General features: G+C 48.6%; 1 protein-coding gene across 8 annotated transcripts in view; it reads right to left on the reverse strand.

Annotated features, from left to right (window-relative positions):
• LOC122540561 (T-cell surface glycoprotein CD3 delta chain) overlaps positions 1-15227 on the reverse strand; it is a 37754-nt gene extending 22527 nt beyond the window's left edge. Inside the window, exons 1-5 of one of the 8 annotated variants that reach the window (XM_043676428.2) lie at positions 15180-15198; positions 14455-14519; positions 9424-9444; positions 4671-4862; positions 2634-2765 (exon numbers count right to left, since the gene is read on the reverse strand). In XM_043676428.2, the coding sequence (XP_043532363.2) occupies positions 2634-2765; positions 4671-4862; positions 9424-9444; positions 14455-14509 (400 nt within the window). In that variant the 5' untranslated portion in view covers positions 14510-14519; positions 15180-15198. The other 7 variants (XM_087976280.1, XM_087976281.1, XM_087976279.1 and 4 more) reach the window with 7 other exon arrangements.
• Positions 15228-19595: the final 4368 nt, after the last annotated feature.

Here is a 19595-nt window from a genome sequence, read left to right on the forward strand (position 1 = left end):
ACACTGGCCACGTTGGGCTCACACTGGGCTCACACTGACCACGCTGGGCTCACACTGACCACGCTGGGCTCACACTGGGCTCACACTGGCCACGCTGGGCTCACACTGGCCACGCTGGGCTCACACTGACCACGCTGGGCTCACACTGACCACGCTGGGCTCACACTGGGCTCACACTGACCACGCTGGGCTCACACTGACCACGCTGGGCTCACACTGGCCACGTTGGGCTCACACTGGGCTCACACTGGCCACGCTGGGCTCACACTGGCCACGCTGGGCTCACACTGGCCACGCTGGGCTCACGCTGGGCTCACACTGGCCACGTTGGGCTCACACTGGCCACGCTGGGCTCACACTGGCCACGCTGGGCTCACACTGGCCACACTGGGCTCACACTGGCCACGCTGGGCTCACACTGGCCACGTTGGGCTCACACTGGGCTCACACTGGCCACGCTGGGCTCACACTGGCCACACTGGGCTCACACTGACCACGCTGGGCTCACACTGGCCACGCTGGGCTCACACTGGCCACGTTGGGCTCACACTGGGCTCACACTGGCCACGCTGGGCTCACACTGGCCACGCTGGGCTCACACTGGCCACGCTGGGCTCACACTGGGCTCACACTGGCCACGCTGGGCTCACACTGGCCACACTGGGCTCACACTGACCACGCTGGGCTCACACTGGGCTCACACTGGCCACGCTGGGCTCACACTGGCCACACTGGGCTCACACTGACCACGCTGGGCTCACACTGACCACGCTGGGCTCACACTGACCACGCTGGGCTCACACTGGCCACGTTGGGCTCACACTGGCCACGCTGGGCTCACACTGACCACGCTGGGCTCACACTGGGCTCACACTGGCCACGTTGGGCTCACACTGACCACGCTGGGCTCACACTGGGCTCACACTGGCCACGTTGGGCTCACACTGACCACGCTGGGCTCACACTGGGCTCACACTGGCCACGCTGGGCTCACACTGGCCACGCTGGGCTCACACTGGGCTCACACTGACCACGCTGGGCTCACACTGGCCACGCTGGGCTCACACTGGCCACGCTGGGCTCACACTGGCCACGCTGGGCTCACACTGGCCACGCTGGGCTCACACTGACCACGCTGGGCTCACACTGACCACGCTGGGCTCACACTGGCCACGCTGGGCTCACACTGGCCACGCTGGGCTCACACTGGCCACGCTGGGCTCACACTGACCACGCTGGGCTCACACTGACCACGCTGGGCTCACACTGGCCACGCTGGGCTCACACTGGCCACGCTGGGCTCACACTGACCACGCTGGGCTCACACTGGGCTCACACTCCTCACAAGGTTTGACCTCTACCACTACTGCCCCCAGCTGCCTGCTCTCAAATGGATTTGTGATATCAATCTGACATCACCTAAATGAATGATCCGACAGGGTCGAGGGGCTGAATGGTCTCCTGCTGTTACTGTGCAATAGAAGGGTTGACTGAAAAATAAAATCATCCAATTGACAAACAGTTTTTTTTTTAAAAAGCTAGAATCTGATGATTTCTTGCAGTCCACCAGGTTTCTCATTGCTGACAGCTATAGACCAAGCAGCCAAATGGAAAACCAACTGGTTTTAAATTGTTGAAAAGTGCTCATGGTTTAGCTTTTCAGGGTTAAGAAGGTGGTCAAAATATTGAGGTATAGAAAATTCATCACGTTCCTAATTATTTCAACCAAAAGAAAGAGAGAGTGACTGGCAATTGTTGAGGTTAACTTCCTTTTAATTCCCTAGGGATTTGAAACAGAAATGACAACCAGAACAGGTTGCTAGGCATCAATACAAGTAACGTACCCACCTCTAATCTCACCAAAACCATTGCTTGGCTGTTTTCCCAAAGTCACTTGACTCTGTATTCAGCAGATGGCTCACAGCTAAATGTTCATTAATAAAACCTTGTCTACTCCAAAAAGTTTTTCACATAAATGTGTATCCAAACATGAGTTCAAATGGGCTAAATAGCCTCCTGATCTTATGCAGGAGATTTGAGGGGCTTAATGGCCTTATCTTGTTCCTGTGGAATAATCTCCAGAAGGTTGAATGGCCTCCTTCTGTACATGTATAACAATCTTAGGAGGAGCTGAATGGCCTCTTCCTGTTGCAGGTTCAATGGACAGAATGGCTTCCGGTTCCTGTTTGCTTTGTGAAGGTGGGGTCGAGGTGTGGGTGGGTGTGGGTGTGGGTGCGTGTGGGTGTGGGTGCGTGTGGGTGTGGGTGTGGGTGCGTGTGGGTGTGGGTGTGGGTGGGTGTGGGTGTGGGTGCGTGTGGGTGTGGGTGTGGGTGCGTGTTGGGAGAGGCGGGTGGGTGGGGGGTTTGTGTGATGTTGGATTCTGTCCAATTGAGAGAATCTGGATTCCGTTGCCCACTGTGCAGTTTTGTCAATCCCAGTGTGACGGGAGGGAGTTACTGAGGTTTCACTCAGTAATGCAGCCAGGTCTCCCATTCCTGATCACCATGAACAGACTCTTTGGGGAAGATCATCAGATCTGTGTGTGAGTGGGTTCTCGTCACTATGGGATACAAGAGTCAATGTCTTCAGTACAGGATTGAGGGAAATTAGAATAATTAATAACAAGATCGTACCATTGGAAACTTTGTCCTTGTTGGAAGAAACCACACAGTAAACAGCCAGAGCGATCAAGATGGTGGCAATGATGTCCCCAACCACAATCCCTGAGATGGTACCGGGTTCCAACTCCACACAGTTCCTACAAACTGAAATCAGCAACAGGCAACACATATCAACCTTACTCCTCTGTTTAGTTTTGTCTGGGGGAGTAATCAGTTCCAGGATTCAGACAATTCTCTCCAACTATTTAATTCCCAAATCCGTTTGAAACTGGGGCTTGGACCTTCACAACAGGAGCCTCTCCCTCCTCACAGAAATGGCGGTTCCCGCACCCACCAACCCCTCCCCAACCCAATCCCCTTTTATGGGGAGTGGAAATGAGGGGCAGATTACACTTCACAGAGGAAGCTGTCTCAGCTTGTGTCTGAAATAGGGAAGTTGGGTGTGAAAGGAGATCAAGTCAGAATGTTCTGGAATCATTTTGATTGCCAGGGTATGACTTGAAGAGGTGAGGTATCCTATTGGATATGGTCCTAGGTCAGCTTTGGGATTGTTATAAATCAGCACGTGTGTGTAGACAGTGCACAGTATCAGGATAGCGTAGTTCAGTAAAACTTAAACGCAACTTTGACAAGTGGCAAAAGGAACTGTCAAGGCATCTAAAACTTCTGCCTTTAAATATTTGGAACATACTTTATAAAATTTTATAAAATGTTTATGAAAATGTTTATGATTGCTGTTTCATTCCTTTGACATTACAGAGAGGATTATTTGGTGAGTGTTGTGACTGATCTCACAACCTTCCATTATCCATAGGATGCCTACTATTTCACAGTTTGATTGACATTTCCACTTAAGAAAGTCTGTAACTTTATGGGCAGCACGGTGGCTCAGTGGTTAGCACTGCTGCTTCACAGCACCAGGGACCCAGGTTTGATCCTAGCCTCTGGTAACTGTGGAGTTTGCATGTACGCCCCATGTCTGTGTGGGTCTCCTCCCACAATCCAAAGATGTACAGGTTGTGAAGTGGCCATGCTAAGTTGCCCATAATGTAGGTTATTAGTCAGGGGTAAATATAGGGTAGGGGAATGGGTCTGGGTGGGTTACTCTTTGGAGGGTCAGTGTGGACTTGTTGGACTGAAGGGCCGTTCCGATACTATAGGCATTCCAATTCTAACTATAAATTCCAAATGTTGGAGAAACTCAGCAGGTCTGGCAGCATCTGTGGAAAGAGAAAGAATTAAGGTTTTGTGGCTGGTGTGACTCTTCACAGAATCAGTTTTGTTTCTCTCACCGTAGATGTTTGCAGACTCCAACACTTTGTGTTTGTTCCAGATTTCCAACATCCGCAGCAATTTGCTTTTATATAAATTCCAAAAATTGTTTTTGTAAGAGATTAGGCAGTCAAACTATATTTGTTGTAATTAAGGATTGTGCGGGTGAAGAAGGGTAAATGTTGTGAATGGGTTTCCATAGTTAATGCTTTTTTAATGAAGACTGCAATAGACATTTGGAACTTCAGCACTGGGTATTCGCAGTCTCCCCAGGCTGGGTAAGGCTGAGTTGGTGTAATCAGTGTAAATGTGATAGGTGGGTGGGTGAGTGGGTAAATGGGCTGTTCTGGAGAGGTATTGGGGCTGTAAAGGTGCATGGTGGCTTTGAAGGGCTACAGGGGAGTGGGGCACAAGGTAATTGGCATCAATGGGTCACAGAGAATGTGTGGGAGGGGAGCGTGTGTGGGAGGGGTGACTGATTGAGTTAATAATTAAAGTGAAGTACAGTGGTGGAGTCTGCAGACACTTTCCATTCAGCTGAGACCCACACATGGCAGCCTCCCCCTTTCATTCAGCAACCCCCACACCCCACAACTAAAACCCCAACTCTTCTAAGGCCTCTCCTACCCTCCAGCCAATGGTTTGTGGAGTCAGGAACTCCTTCATTCTGGGCAATGGTCTCCAAGTGTGGTGATGTAGTCAGTGTGACACAGTGATAAAACAGCACCCCCCACACCTCTTCAAAACACTGCTCAGAAAAAATAACATACAACTTACGTCTGACAAACACAAAAGCTGAAGAACTTCCATGATCATCTGCACAGCTGTATTCTCCGGTATCACTGTCTGACAGCATCGAGAGCCTGACACTCCCATCGTCCGTCACCCGATCGTATACTAACCCATCCTTTCGCCAGTCTTTACCATGTGCACATTTCAAAGTGATTCCATTTGTCTGCTCCTCGATCACTGGAAAACAAAGCACAGCTCCTGAGCAACACAGAGATCCTGAATCTCAGCTCAAGGTTCAGGTTAAATGTGAGGAGGAGGAGAGGTTAAGAACAGAAAGAAAAGGAGGGGACCTCGATGGTTTGCTGTCATTTGGCATTGATTATGGCACTTGTCAAGCTCCTCTGAGGCTGGGAGTTCAAACCCTGAGTCATAGAACATTACAGCGCAGTACAGGCCCTTCGGCCCTCGATGTTGCGTCGACCTGTCATACCAATCTGAAGCCCATCTAACCTACACTATTCCATGTACGTCCATATGCCTGTCCAATGACGACTTAAAGTTGGCGAATCTACTACCGTTGCAGGCAAAGCATTCCATGCCCTTACTACTCTCTGAGTAAAGAAACTACCTCTGACATCTGTCTTATACCTATCTTCCCTCACTTTAAAGTTGTGTTTGCCGCCCCCATACTTGGAAAAAGACTCTCCCTGTCCACCCTATCTAACCCTCTGATTATCTTGTATGTCTCTATTAAGTCACCTCTCAACCTTCTTCTCTCCAACGAAAACAGCATCAAGTCCCTCAGTCTTTCCTCCTAAGACATTCCTTCCATACCAGGCAACATCCTAGTAAGTCTCCTCTGAAGCCTTTCCAAAGCTTCCACATCCTTCTTATAATGCGGTGACCAGAACTGTACACAATACTCCAAGTGCGGCTGCACCAGAGTTTGTACAGCTGTAGCATAACCTCATGGTTCCGGAACTCGATCCCTCTATTAATAAAAGCTAAAATACTGTGCCTTCTTAACAACTCTGTCAACCTGGGTGGCAACTTTCAAGGATCTGTGTACCTGGACACCGAGATCTCTCTGCTCATCTACACTACCAAGAATCTTACCATTAGCCCAGTACTTTGCATTCCGGTTACTCCGACCAAAGTGAATCACCTCACACTTGTCCGCATTAAACTCCATTTGCCACCTCTCAGCCCAGCTCTGCAGCTTATCTACGTCTCTCTGTAACCTACAACATCCTTCGTCACTATCCACAACTCCACCGATCTTAGCGTCATACGCAAATTCACTAACCCATCCTTCTACACCCTCATCCAAGTCGTTTATAAAAATGACGAACAGCAGTGGACCCAACACCGACCCTTGCGGTACACCACTAGTAACTGGACTCCAGGATGAACATTTCCCATCAACCACCACCCTCTGTTTTCTTTCAGCAAGCCAATTACTGATCCAAACTGCTGTCTCTCCCACAATCCCATTCCTCTGCATTTTGTACAGTAGCCTACTGTGGGGAACCTTATCGAACGCCTTGCTGAAATCCATATACACCACATCAACCGGTTTACTCTCATCTACCTGTTTGGTCACCTTCTCAAAGAACTCAATAAGGTTTGTGAGGCACGACCTACCCTTCACAAAACCGTGCTGACTATCCCTAACCAAATTATTCTTTTCTAGATGATTATAAATCCTATCTCTTATAACCTTTTCCAACACTTTACCAACAACTGAAGTAAGGCTCACTGGTCTGTAATTACCAGGATTGTCTCTACTCCCCTTCTTGAACAGGGGAACCACATTTGCTGTCCTCCAGTCTTCTGGCACTATTCCTGTAGACAATCTCCTCCCTGGCTTCCCAGAGGATCCGAGGATAAATCCCATCCGGCCCAGGGGACTTATCTATTTTCACACTCTGCAGGATTTCTAATACCTCTTCCTTGTGAACCTCAATCCCACCCTCAGTCTAGTAGCCTGTATCTCAGTATTCTCCTCGACAACGTTGTCGTTTTCTAGAGTGAATACTGTTGAAAAATATTCATTTAGTGCTTCCCCTATCTCCTCTGACTCCACACACAACTTCTCACTACAATCCTTGATTGGCCCTAATCTTATTCCTTAAATACCTATAGAAAGCCTTAGGGTTTACCCTGATCCTATCCGCCAACAAGTTCTCATGTCTCCTCCTGGTTCTTCTGAGCTCTCTCTTTAGGTCTTTCCTGGTTACCTTGTATTCCTCAAGCGCCCTAACTGAGCCTTCACATCTCATCCAGAGATTCCACTTCCTTCGTAAACCACGGCTCCCGCGCTCTACAGCTTCCTCCCTGCCTGACAGGTACATACTTATCTAGGACACACAGTAGCTTTTCCTTGAATAAGCTCCACATTTCTAATGTGCCCATCCCCTGCAGTTTCCTTCCCCATCCTATGCATCCTAAATTTTGCCTAATCGCATCGTAATTGCCTTTCCCCCAGCTGTAACTCCTGCCCAGTGGTATACACCTATCCCTTTCTATCACTAAAGTAAACATAACTGAATTGTGATTGCTATCACCAAAGTGCTCACCTACTTCCAAGTCTAACACCTGGCCGGGCTCATTACCCAGTACCAAATCTAATGTGGCTTCACCCCTTGTTGGCCTGTCTACATACTGTGTCAGGAAGCCTTCCTGCACACATTGGACAAAAACTGACCCATCTATAGTACTTGCACTATAGTGTTCCCAGTCAATATTTGGAAAGTTGAAGTCCCCCACGACAACTACCCTGCCTCTCTCACTCCTATCGAGAATCATCTTTGCTATCGTTTCCTCTACATCTCTGGAACTATTCGGAGGCTTATAGAAAACTCCCAACAGGGTGACCTCTCCTTCCCTGTTTCTAACCTCAGCCCATACTACCTCAGTTGACGAATCCCCTAACATCCTTTCTGCAACTGCAATACTGTCCTTGACCAACAATGCCACACCTCCCCCTCTTTTATAATCTTCTCTATTCTTGCTGAAACATCTAAATCCCGGAACCTGCAACAACCATTCCTGTCTCTGCTCTATCCATGTCTCCGAAATGGCGACAACATCGAAGTTCCAGGTACCAACCCATGCTGCAAGTTCACCCACCTTATTCCGGATGCTCCTGGCGTTGAAGTAGACACACTTCAAACCAACTTCTTGCTTGCCGGTGCCATCTTGTGTCCCTGAAACTTGATTTCGGACCTCCCTACTCTCAACCTTTTCTATACTTGAACTACAAATTTGGTTCCCATCCCCCTGCTGTATTAGTTTAAACCCACCCCAATAGCCTGAGCGAAATTCCCGCCCCCTGCCCCCACCCCGGCCAGGATATTTGTCCCCCTCTGGTTCAGATGAAGACCATCCTGCTTGTAGAGGTCCCACCTACCCCAGAAAAAGCCCCAATTATCCAAGAATCCAAAACCCTCCCTCCTGCACCATCCCTGTAGCCATGTGTTCAACTCCTCTCTCTCCCTATTCCTCGCCTCGCTAGTACGTGGCACGGGCAACAAACCAGAGATAACAACTCTGTTCGTCCTAGCTCTAAGCTTCCATCTTAGCTCCCTGAATTTCTGCCTTGAATCCCCATCTCTCTTCCTACCTATGTTGTTGGTGCCTGTGTGGACCTCAACTTGGGGCTACTCCCCCTCCCGTTGAGGATCCCGAAAACACGATCAGAGACATCACGACCCAGGCACCTGAGAGGCAACACACCAACCGTGAGTGGCTCTCTTTCCCACAGAACCTCCTATCTGTCCCCCAAAATATGGAGTCCCCAATGACTACTGCTCTGCTCCTCTTCCCCCTTCCCTTCTGAGAGGCAGGGACAGACTCTGTGCCAGAGCTCTGTGCCCCATTGCTTTCCCCTGGTAAGTCGTCCCCCCCAACAGTATCCAAAACGGTATACTTATTGTTGAGGGGAACGGCCCCAGGGGATCCCTGCACTGCCTGCCGGTTCCCTTTCCGTCCCCTGACTGTAACCCATTTGCCTTTTTCTTGTACCTGAGGAGTGACGACCTCCATGTAACTCCTCTCAATAAGTGGGAAGTGCACCCAACTCCAGCTCCAGTTCCCTAATGGGGTTTTCGAGGAGCCGGAGTTGGGTGCACTTCCCACAGATGTAGTCAGCAGGGACACTAGTGGTGACCCTTACCTCCCACATTCTGCAGGAGGAACATTCAACTGCTCTCACCTCCATTCCCAATATTCTAAATTCCCAAACAGACTGTTGAAAAAATAAGGAATAAAAAAAACTCCTTACCTTACCAATCTGGCGCACAGGTCCTTTTTTTTGGTTTTGAGTCAGGACACATTGAGAATTTATTTCATGAAACCTACAGAGGTGATGATGGAATAACCAGCGAAGCTGCTGACGTTATCGTTAATGTCCCACTGCTTCCCCAAATCCCTGGGCCCTGCCTGCATTACTCAGACTAACTCATAACCACCTTTACATCCTAGAATTTTCAAAAGGAAATTCAAATGTCCAGGGAGGTTGGGGGGAATTTAAACTCAGCTTTTTAAAAAAATATTCATGTATGGGACACGTGTGTGGCTGACCGGGGCGGGGTGGATGGTGGGGGTGGGGGTGGGTGGGGGGGGGGGGGGGGGGAGGTGGCGGTTCAGTGATGGACAGGCAAAGTACAGCAAAATTAAACAATAGTTAATGACCAGACTTCCTCATCTATATCCAAACCTTCAGATTTCACATTTCATCAACTTTTCAAATCCTGACACAAAATAAAAATAGCAAAAATAGCGAAAGGTTGCTTACCAAGTGATCCTTGAGAAACCCCTGGATTAAAAAGAAAAAACAAGAAAATCAGGCATTAGATTTGCAAATGCTTTTAGTTGAGGTTTAAATTTTAAAAAAGTAAGTGACCTCTGATGACTGTTTATAGACGCGCTGATGGAATGATAAAGTCAGGAGAGATTACAGCTTTCACAGAATCTCAGCAGGAGCCAATTCCCACACCTTCTGCCCAATGTGACAGCTCCTTGGTAAGGTTCTCACAACCAAAACTGCTGCTTTCCCTGCCTTTTTACTTCTTACTCAGCAATGTTAAAGTGAACGTTAAGAAGTCTTTATAAACTGCACCATTCTGCGGTAAAGCTCCATGAGGTTGGGCTGAGGTTTAGGAAAGAAGCAAAGAATCATGTTGGAGTAAAAAAAAACTCTCCACTAAAGACTAAATCATCACCTGGGCTGAAATATTAGTGGTTAAAAAAACATTAAAAGCAATTGTGATCAACTAATCACATTTTTTATTAGACAATATTTTAGAAGCTGGCACTTTAAGTTTGATACAAGTTTATTAGACGCTCTGCTAGAAGTCTTGGTCATTTTTGTTGTTCATTATCAATTAGATCATCTTCCAGTATTTATCCATCCAATGTCATTATTGCATTGTGTGAATCTGGCAGCAAAACAATGAAAGGTTTATTCACAAAGAGACACCCCAGTAATACAACTGACAACAAAATGCACGTTATGGAGCATGCAGAATTCAGTGATGAATTAATTTTAAATCCTCTGCAATCCAGTAGTCATTGAGTGAGCAGATGCAATGGTCTGAAGAACAAACTCAAAAAGGGCCTCTACTTCAGTCACTGTGGATTATCTGCTGTCTGTTCTTGTCTTGTTAAAAATACACCAGTAACCATGGCCAACACAACACTATTCCTTCCCCAAACCAAAAATAAAGCACAGGCAGAAAATACAACTGCTGTAAATATTATCTCCATTTCGTTAAAGACAATTACAATTAATACATATCAAACACAACCATTCTCAAAGGTCAGTGGTTTACAGCATCCACCCATCTACAGACATGACCCACTAACAATTACTGAGCGTCACTTCCCCCACGTGGGTACAGCATTGAAAAGGAATGGCTGAACAAAGCTTAATATGAGCACGTATACACCACAACAGAGTCACAACAAGACACAACCATTAGGAAATGGCACAGACCGCCTGCTAGAAATTCAAATACCTTTGCAAACAAAGAACAGGTCACCCTGTCGGAGACAGTGACAAAGGGCTGAATGTTTCTCAGGGGAAATGACTGCAAGTTGCTGCAGTTACCATCTACAATTGAGCAAAACCCTGGAGGGCTTCTCACCTCCAATCGCACGAACCGATCAAACTGACTTTTCAATACAATTTGTTTAGCTAAATTTTAGATGAAAATATTTGAAGAAAAACAATTCTTAAATCCCAACATAATCCAGGAAATTCATTTGGAATTTCTAGAGAATCCAGTTCAATCCTGGATAAATGCAAAATCCTGCTAATACTTGAAATCAGAAATTAGGAAGTGCTGGAGAAACTCAGTGGATCTGGGATCATCCGTGAGAGAAACAGTCTTATATGACTCGACTTTGGATCTAGGATTCTGGAGTTTGTTAAGGCAGAGACTGATGGTAGTTGCTGAAACAGCTGACCCTGCAGAGTGGAGTTTCACAGAATTCACACTGAAATGATGTTTCCACCGATCTCCCGGACGCAGTCTTGCGTTTGTGCTTCGAACACTGACGGCACACTTTCTTACGGCCCTGAATTTTCACCAGATTGTGTACACTCGGATTACAGAAGGTCACTGGGTATCTGGTGCCTGACGATGATGACAATCTGCCTTTCCTACTGGCTCCTGCTGAATAATCACCTCGCAACAATTTGGCAAGGCTTGTTCTGAAGTTGAGGTGATCATAGCGACTTGGAAGCGGAGGGTCATGAGATGACCTTTTGAAAATCAGCCAAGCATTCACGATGCTGATGTTCATTAAATACCACAAAGCACACCTCCACCATTTTTTCGAAGGACGGCCCACCGGGTAGTAGCTTCTCATTTGATCAGAAAGGTCAACACCTCCCATATATTTATTGTACTCAACTACAGCTTGAGGTTTGACTGTCCCACCAGACTCAACCATTGTGGCACTTTGATTTGTTGAGAGTGTTGCTACTTGTCTTTTGTCTTTCCAAATGGTTAATAATAGAGAGCCTTTCTGAAAGAAGCAGGTAGCTCCCTGTTTGGTTAGTTGGATTTTCCTGGCCACTGAGGGTAGTCCTTTGCGGTTCAGGTGAATGGTGGAACATGCTCTCGTGTCATGGAGCTGTAGATATTGCAGGAGGGCAGGGCTGCTGAAAAACCGATCAAAGTAAATGTGGTGATTGCGGTGAAGGTACGGTTGGCACAGCTCAGTCACCACGTCATAGCCTAGGCTGTGCCCTGATGCCACCCGCCGCCGTCCAGTGTAGATGTCAAAGTTCAGGCAGTAACCACTTGCTGCCTCACACAACATCCAGACTTTCAGGCCCCACTTTGTCGGTTTGGCAGGAGAATACTGTTTGAAATACAGCCTCCCTTTGTAAGCGACCATCCCCTCGTCCGCACTGAGCTCACGGCTCGGCAGGTAACTTTGACCAAAGTGGCTGCGCACTGTCTCCATCAGAGTTCGCACTTTGAATATCGGGTCGTGGTCGGGGTGGGATTTCTCGAGTGCCCCCATGTTGTCTCGCAAATGCAGATATCGGTTCACTTTCCAAAACCTATCCCTGGACATAGCCGAGGAAATCCAGGGGCAGCGCAGGGCAGTGTCCTGGCTCCAGTACAAGGAGATGCGAGGCAGCTGCTTGATGCCCATCATTATGTTGATAGCCAGGAAAGCTTTGATTTCACGGGAATCAGTGGGAATCCAGGAGGAATCCTGTTTGCCATCTCGGGCCTGGCATTGAACAGCGTAACGGTTGGTCTCCTGGGCGATGGTATCAAACACACTGTCAGGCCAGAGTAAAGTGAAGTAATCGAGGGGATCAGCTGTGCTGGCAAGCTGATGCTGAGGACCTGTCCTCTCTGTGAAGGTGGGGACCTGAATCTTTGTAACAGCTTCGGTCCAATCTCCATCGTGCTGCCTCTCAGCTTCACTCCCATTCACTGAGGGCCGCCTCTTAACCACAGAGTCCCCAAATACATCCTCATCGCTCTCAGATCCCATTGGGATGCAACTGGGCACCTGCAAAACCTTCCCCAAGCCCCAAACCGTCTCCTTCACTGAGTCAATAACAATGTGCTGTGGAAAACAAGAATGTATAATCGAATGTTAGCTGTGCCTTTTTAACATCCCCACATTCCTCCTTTGACTAGTGATAAGCTTAAATATTTTTTATGGAATCACTTTTTTGTTGAGAGTTGGTGGCATCCAATCCCAGATTCCACATGGAAAAAAATCCACACGTCACTATCTGGAAAATGTCAATTGTTTCCACGTGACATTGTCCAGTTGAATCTGTTAGAACCTGAATTCAGCTGGAAGCTGGCAGGGAGGAGGAAGATGGAGACTTCAAGCCTTCCCTCCGGCCGTCTCTTGCCCCAGCCCCCCAAGGATGCCCATGGAGCCTGTTCTTTAGCCTGGGCTATCATACCCTCTCTACCCGCTCCCCTTTCAGCCTTTATAACTTCCAGTTTTCAAATTACCACAAACTGGTAAGACCCAAAACCCTTTCCTTCTCCCTCAGGCTGACAAAAATTGTTCAATTTTACTCAAGATTCCACAGACGCCCCACATCCCACTGGCCCAAGTGAACAGGAGATGGAGTGGGATTGTGTGGGAAATGGGATTGCAGGAGCAATGGGCTCAGTCAGGGTACTGCATCAGGACTGGGCACTGGGGAGTGGGGTGGGGGTAGGGGCTGAGGGTGAGGGTAGTGGGGATGGTGATGGGGGGGGGGGGGGGGGGGTGGTGCTTAGCCCGGTGTCAGTGACATCCCGACAGCAGTTTCAATTTCCCCCTTTGCAGAAACATCTTCAGTTCCACCTCCGCCTGGTGTGTGGGCGGGCACCGGGCGGGCGGCCGGCCGGCCGGCTTCAGGAGCGCGCACAGGCTCGGGGGCGCGGCCGGAGCCGCAGTGCGCGCGGTGGGGCGGCGTGGGGCGCGTGCGCGGGGAAAGGGTTAGGGGCTTGGGGCCGAGCTGGCGCAGTCCCTGAAGTGAAACTCCTGAAAACTTGAGAAGGATTTCAATTCCTGTTCTTTTATATTATTTAAACTTTAAAGCGCTAGATGTAACCAACATCCAGAACCTCAACTTGGGCCAGTAACCTTCTCAAAACTCGCTAACTGTAAAACTGTTGGGAACAACTTTAACCCCTTTTCCAATTTGGAAAGTGATGGATTTATCATTTTCAGAATTTCATGCAGACTTTAATCAAGTCCTTGCTTTAATTTAGTATAAAATATTATTATTGAACGTGTCTGGGTTGGACAGTAACTGGGAGCTGCTGAATTTCCAGCATTAATGCCCGGCAAGGATTAGATTTCCAGCAAATCGTTTCATTTGTTGAGAACCGTCATTTCCCTTGGATTGAAATTGTCCCGAATGTTAAATCCCAGGCCGCCGAATATTCCGGAGTCCAACAGTCGGGATCTAACCCCAGTCTCAAACTCCAGGCATTCTTTGTAGAAAATGTTTATCCCCGTTCATCAAATAAAATGTTAGAGATACAAATGCGGGACTTTGCAAACCCTGCAGCGCCTGGGGTTAGTTTCTACAAAGTGGCCGTATTTGGAAGGGTTTCTTTAATCCCATTCGGAATTTATTTATTTATTTTTTTAAAACACAAATTTTCAGGTCAGAATGGACTCCGACGTATTTTGCTAAATCATTAAAAATTGTAACTTTTCGGGTGTTATTTTCCTCAGCGTTATCGCTACTGTACTGAAGCCAATAACTAAAGAAACGGCGCAATTTGTCACATTTTAACGAAAGAATGTAAAAGCCATCGCTGAGAGATATTTGACTCACCGAACAAGTGCAGAGCCACAGCTGTGACCGTTATCAGGAGAATGTGACACTTCATCTTCGGGACCCTTTTGGGGGAGATTTCAAATAAAAAATGTTAGTTTATTTTATTTTTCAAAAGCTGAGACTATCTTCAATTGAGGAAGGCAGGTGAATTTTGGTTAAAAAAAAACAGACTGACGCGATTTTTCCGCTGGGTTCAGAAAGAGCTCCGAGACAGAGAAACAGGAAAAAGCGGTTACGATGATTCTCATCTCCACCCAACGTCACGGCCCCTCTCAGAGCCGCAGGTTGTTTCTCCGCAGCTACAGGGCTCGGTTTAACCCCCACAAACTACATTTTTAATCTACAAGGAGTTGAAATAAAGTATAAAGTCTTACCAACAAAAAAACAGAAATAGCTGGAGAAACTCTGCAGGTCTGGCAGCATCCGTGCAGAGGAGCAGTGACCCCCTCTTCATTCTCATAAACATTAACTCTGCTTTCTTCCCGCAGATGCTGCTGGACCTGCTGAGTTTCTCCAGCTATTTTTGTGTTTGATTCAGATTTCTAGCATCCGCAGTTCCTTGCTTTATTTTAGTATAGAATCCCTACAGTGTGGAAACAGACCCTTCGGCCCAACAACTCCACGCTGACCCTCCACAGATTAACCCACCCAGAGCCATTCCCCTACCCTATCACTTTATATTTTCCCCTAACTCATTGATCACTGGATTATTAAACACGGACCGCAGCCTGTGGTGGACAATGACTGGGAGCTGCTGGATTTACAACATGAAGCCCCCAGCATGGGTTAGAGAGGACATTGTCCTGTTGAATGAGGTTTAAAATGCTGCACCTTTTTAACATAGTTCCTTGGGGAGTGTTGACAGTTTAACATTCAAACAGCAAAAACACAGCCTCTGGGGCCTCCTACCGATCAGGGCTGGAACTGCAGTGTCACCCACTTCTTTCATTCCCGCTTATTTCCACAGAATAATCCAACAGTCAGTGAAATGAAACTGTACTCACGTGTTACATCAGCATTGACTCATTCACTTACAACAGTGACAGCATTTTGCAAGTACTGTAACTGGTTATAGAGTCAGGCCATTTGGGCCCTCAGCATGGTACTGGGCTTTCCACTCCACATGTGACTTCACCCCACACACCCTCCCACTTTATCTCACCTCTGCTTGTATTCCTGCTTCCCTCATTTGTACACTCTGCCCCTCAGTTACTCTTTCCTCATTGTTCACCTGGGCCTCTCCGTGTGGGGGTCTCTGGGTGAAGAGGTTTCTCTTTAATTCCTGACTGGATTTGTTAGAGACTCTCCTATTTGTGGCCCAGGATTGGTCTGCCCTGCATGTGGGTTCACTTCCTCCACAGCAATCCAAAAGACTCTCTGCCTTTTGTTTCAAGAGGATAAATCCAGTGTGGATATTTGAGATCTGAGTAAAAGTCCTTAACCCTGTTACCCTCCCCGTATATACTGCCGGATCTGCTGGGACTCTCCAGCAGTTTCTCTTTTTGGTTGTACCCTGCCTGGTCTGTTTGAATTTTATAGGTTTCTAGGAGACACTCCTCATCCTTCTAAACTCCACTGAACACAATCCTAACCGACTCAATCTCTCTCATATGGAGAAAGTGAGGACTGGAGATCAGAGTGGAGAGTGTGGAGCTGGAAAAGCCCAGCAGGTCAGGCAGCATCCGAAGAGCAGGAGAATCGACGTTTCGGGCATAAGCCCTTCGTCAGGAATGAGGTTTGTGGGCTGGGGGGGGGGGGGGGCTGAGAGATAAATGGGAGGGGGCTGGGGTTGGGGGGAAGGTAGCTGAGAACACGATAGGTGGATGAAGGTGGGGGTGAAGGTGATAGGTCGGAGGGAGGGTGGAGTGGATAGATGGGAAGGGTGATGGATAGGTCAAGTGGGTGGGGCTGAGTTGGAGGCTTGGGACTGGGATAAGGTGGGGGCGAGGGGAAATGAGGAAACTAGTGGAATCCACATTAATTCTGTGCGGTTGCAGGGTCTCTCATATGTCAGTCACAGAGTCATAGAGATGTACAACATGGAAACTGACCCTTCAGTCCAACCCGTGCATGCCGACCAGATATCCCAACCTAATCTAGTCCCACCTACCAGCACCCAGCCCATATCCCTCCAAACCCTTCCTATTCATATACCCATCCAAATGCCTCTTAAATGTTGTAATTGTACCAGCCTCCACCACTTCCTCTGGCAGTTCATTCCATACACGTACCACCCTGTGCATAAAAACATTGCCCCTTAGGTCCCTTTTATATCTTTCCCCTCTCAGGAATTAATTTGATAAAACTTTGCTGCCCTCTCTCTATCACCAACAGCTTTCCTCAGATATGGATACCAAAGCCACACACAATATTCCAGGTGTGACCTCGCAAATGCCTTATATAATTGCAGCAAGGTATTCCCATTGCTCTTGTTAGGAAGGCTAATGTACAGTTTGCTTTCTTTGCTGCCCACTGCGCCCATCCCCTTTTAGTAACTAGTACATGAGGACACCCCAGTCTCATCGCACATTCCCATCTTTCAATTTACAGCCATTCAAATAATAATTTGCCTTTATCACGTTTATCTATATTATAGTCCATCTGTCATGCATTTGCCCACTCACTCAGCCTGTCCAATTCACCCTGATGTATCTCTGCGTCTCCTCACAGCTCACCCTCCACGCTGCTTTGTGTCATTTGAAAATTTGGAGATATTACATTTCATTCCCTCATCCAAATCATTAACACGTTGTGAATAGCTGGGATCCTGGCACTGATTCTTCCAGTATCACACTTGTCACCAGCTGCCATTCACTAAAACAGACAGGCAGGAGGGTGGGAGATCACAGCAAGGCAGCAGCATCAGGAGGTGCAGAAGCCAATATTTTGGGTGTAACCCTTCTTTCAGACTGGGGGTAGGTGTGGGGCGGAGCTGCAGATAAAGGGGGTGGTGGGGTCAGGTCAGTGAAGTGGCGATAGGTGGAGACGGGTAGAAGGTACGACCTGGTTGGTCAATGGGAGGAATGAATGCAGTTGGTGCCAGGGAGGAATGGAAGGGAGGGGGTTGGGCTGGGAAGAGAGTTGAGGGATGGGAAGGGAGGTTATTTGAAATTGGAGAACTCAACGCTGAGTCGTCTGGGCTGCCCAGGCGGAAGATGAGGCGTTATCCCTTCAACTTCCGCTGTGGTTCGTTGTGGCAATGGAGGAGGCCAAGAATGATCATGTCAGAAAGGGAATAGGAAGGGGAATTAAAATGGGCAGTGACTGGAAGGTCTGGTGAGCCCCCATGGACCCTGCTGAGATGCTCGGTGAGCCGTTCCCTAAGTTAACGTTCGGTCTCCCCGATGTAGAGAAGACCACACTGGGAGCACTGATGCAGTAAACTAGGTTGGAGGAGAGGCAGGTGAGCCTCTGCGTCACCTGGAAGGACTGTTTGGAGCCCTGGATGGAAGTGAGGGGAGTGGGGTACCAGCTGGTTTTGCATCTTTTCCAGATGCAGAGGAAGGTAGCTGGGAGGTCAGCTGGGTCGGTGGGGAGAGTGGCACAAACAAAGGACTGTCAAAGGGAATGGTCCTTGAGGAAGGCAGGGAGGGGTGGGGAGGGGAAGATGTTCTTGGTGGTTGCAGAGTTGGAGAAAGTGTGTAAGGATGATGTGTTGGATGTGGAGACTGCTGGGGTTGTAGGTGAGGACAGGGGGGACTCTGTCTTTGTTGCGGGGGAGTTTAGAGCAGTGGAATGAGGAGTGGAGGTGGTGCAGTGGAGGGCTGTCTGGATGACAGAGGGAGGAAAAGCATGTTGTTTGAAATAGGTGGACATCTGGGATGCTTGGGAATGGAAGGTCTCCTCATCTGAGCAGATGCTGCAGAGATGGAGGAATTGGGAGAATGGGATGGAGTTCTTGCAGGATACTGGGTGGGAGGAGGTGTAGTCCAGGTAGTTTTGAGTCTGTGGGTTTGTAGTAAACATCCGTCTGGAGACTGTCACTGGAGCTGGAAATGGAGAAATGGGAAAGGGGAGGGAGGTGCCCGAGATGAAACAAGTGAATTTGAGGGCGGGGTGGAAGTTGTGGGTGAAGTTGATGAACTGTTCCAGTTCAGCCTGGGTGTAGGACACTGCACCGGTGCAGTCATCGATGTAATGGCGGAAGAGCTGGGGCACAGTGCCTGTGTAGGTACTGAAGAGGGACTGTTCAATATAACCAACAAAGAGGCAGGTGTAGCTAAGGCCCATCCGGGTGCCCATGGCCACCCCCTGGATATGGAGGGTTTGGGAGGAGTTAAAGGGAAAGTTGAGGGTGAGGACCTGTTCAGCGAGGCAGAGGAAGGTATTGGTGGAGGGGGACTGAATGGGTCTGTTGGAGAGGAAGAAGGGGAGAGTCTGGAGGCCATCCTTGTGGGGTATGGACGTGTATAGGGACTGCACATCTGTAGTGAAGATAAAGTGCTGGGGGCCGGGGAAGTGGAAGATGCTGCAGAGGTGGACGATATGTTCGGTGTGGCAGGTATAGGTGGGAAGGAGGAGAGGATGGAGTTGAGGTAGGACGAGGTGAGTTTGGTGGGGCAAGAGCATGCCGAGACGATGGGTCTGCCAGAGTAGTTGGGCTTGTGGATCCTGGGAGTAGGTAGAACTGAGTCAGAGCGGGGCTGGGGGACTATGAGTTTGGAGGCTGAGGAAGGGAGATCACCGGAGACAATGAGGGCACAGACAGTGCGGGAGATTTTGGCCTGATGGGTCGTGGTGGGGTCATGGGCAAGGGAGAGGTAGGACGAGGTGTCGGAGAGTTGTCGTTCGGCCTCTGTGACATAGAGGTCCATTCTCCAGACTACGACCATCCCGCCTTTGTCAGCGGGTTTGACGGTGAACCAGGGGTTGTTGCACAGGGAGGGAGCACTGCACATTCAGAGGGGAGGAGGTTGGAGTGGGTGAGGGGGTGTGGAGAAATTGAGGTGGCTGATGTTAGATCAGCAGTCAGCAATGAAGGGGTCTAGAGCAAGTATAAGGCCTTCAGGGGGTGACCAGGTGGAGGAGGAAGGTTGGAGGTGGGAGAAGGGGTCATCGGAGGGAGGTTGGGAGTTTCTGTCAAAGAACAAAGCACAGAGGTGGAGGCAGCGGAAGAGCTTCACGTGGCGACAGATCCA

Source organism: Chiloscyllium plagiosum, unplaced genomic scaffold, assembly GCF_037043375.1.
Source record: "Chiloscyllium plagiosum isolate Xiang-an unplaced genomic scaffold, Cpla_swu_hap1 HiC_scaffold_29, whole genome shotgun sequence".
NCBI classification, from domain to species: Eukaryota; Metazoa; Chordata; class Chondrichthyes; order Orectolobiformes; family Hemiscylliidae; genus Chiloscyllium; species Chiloscyllium plagiosum.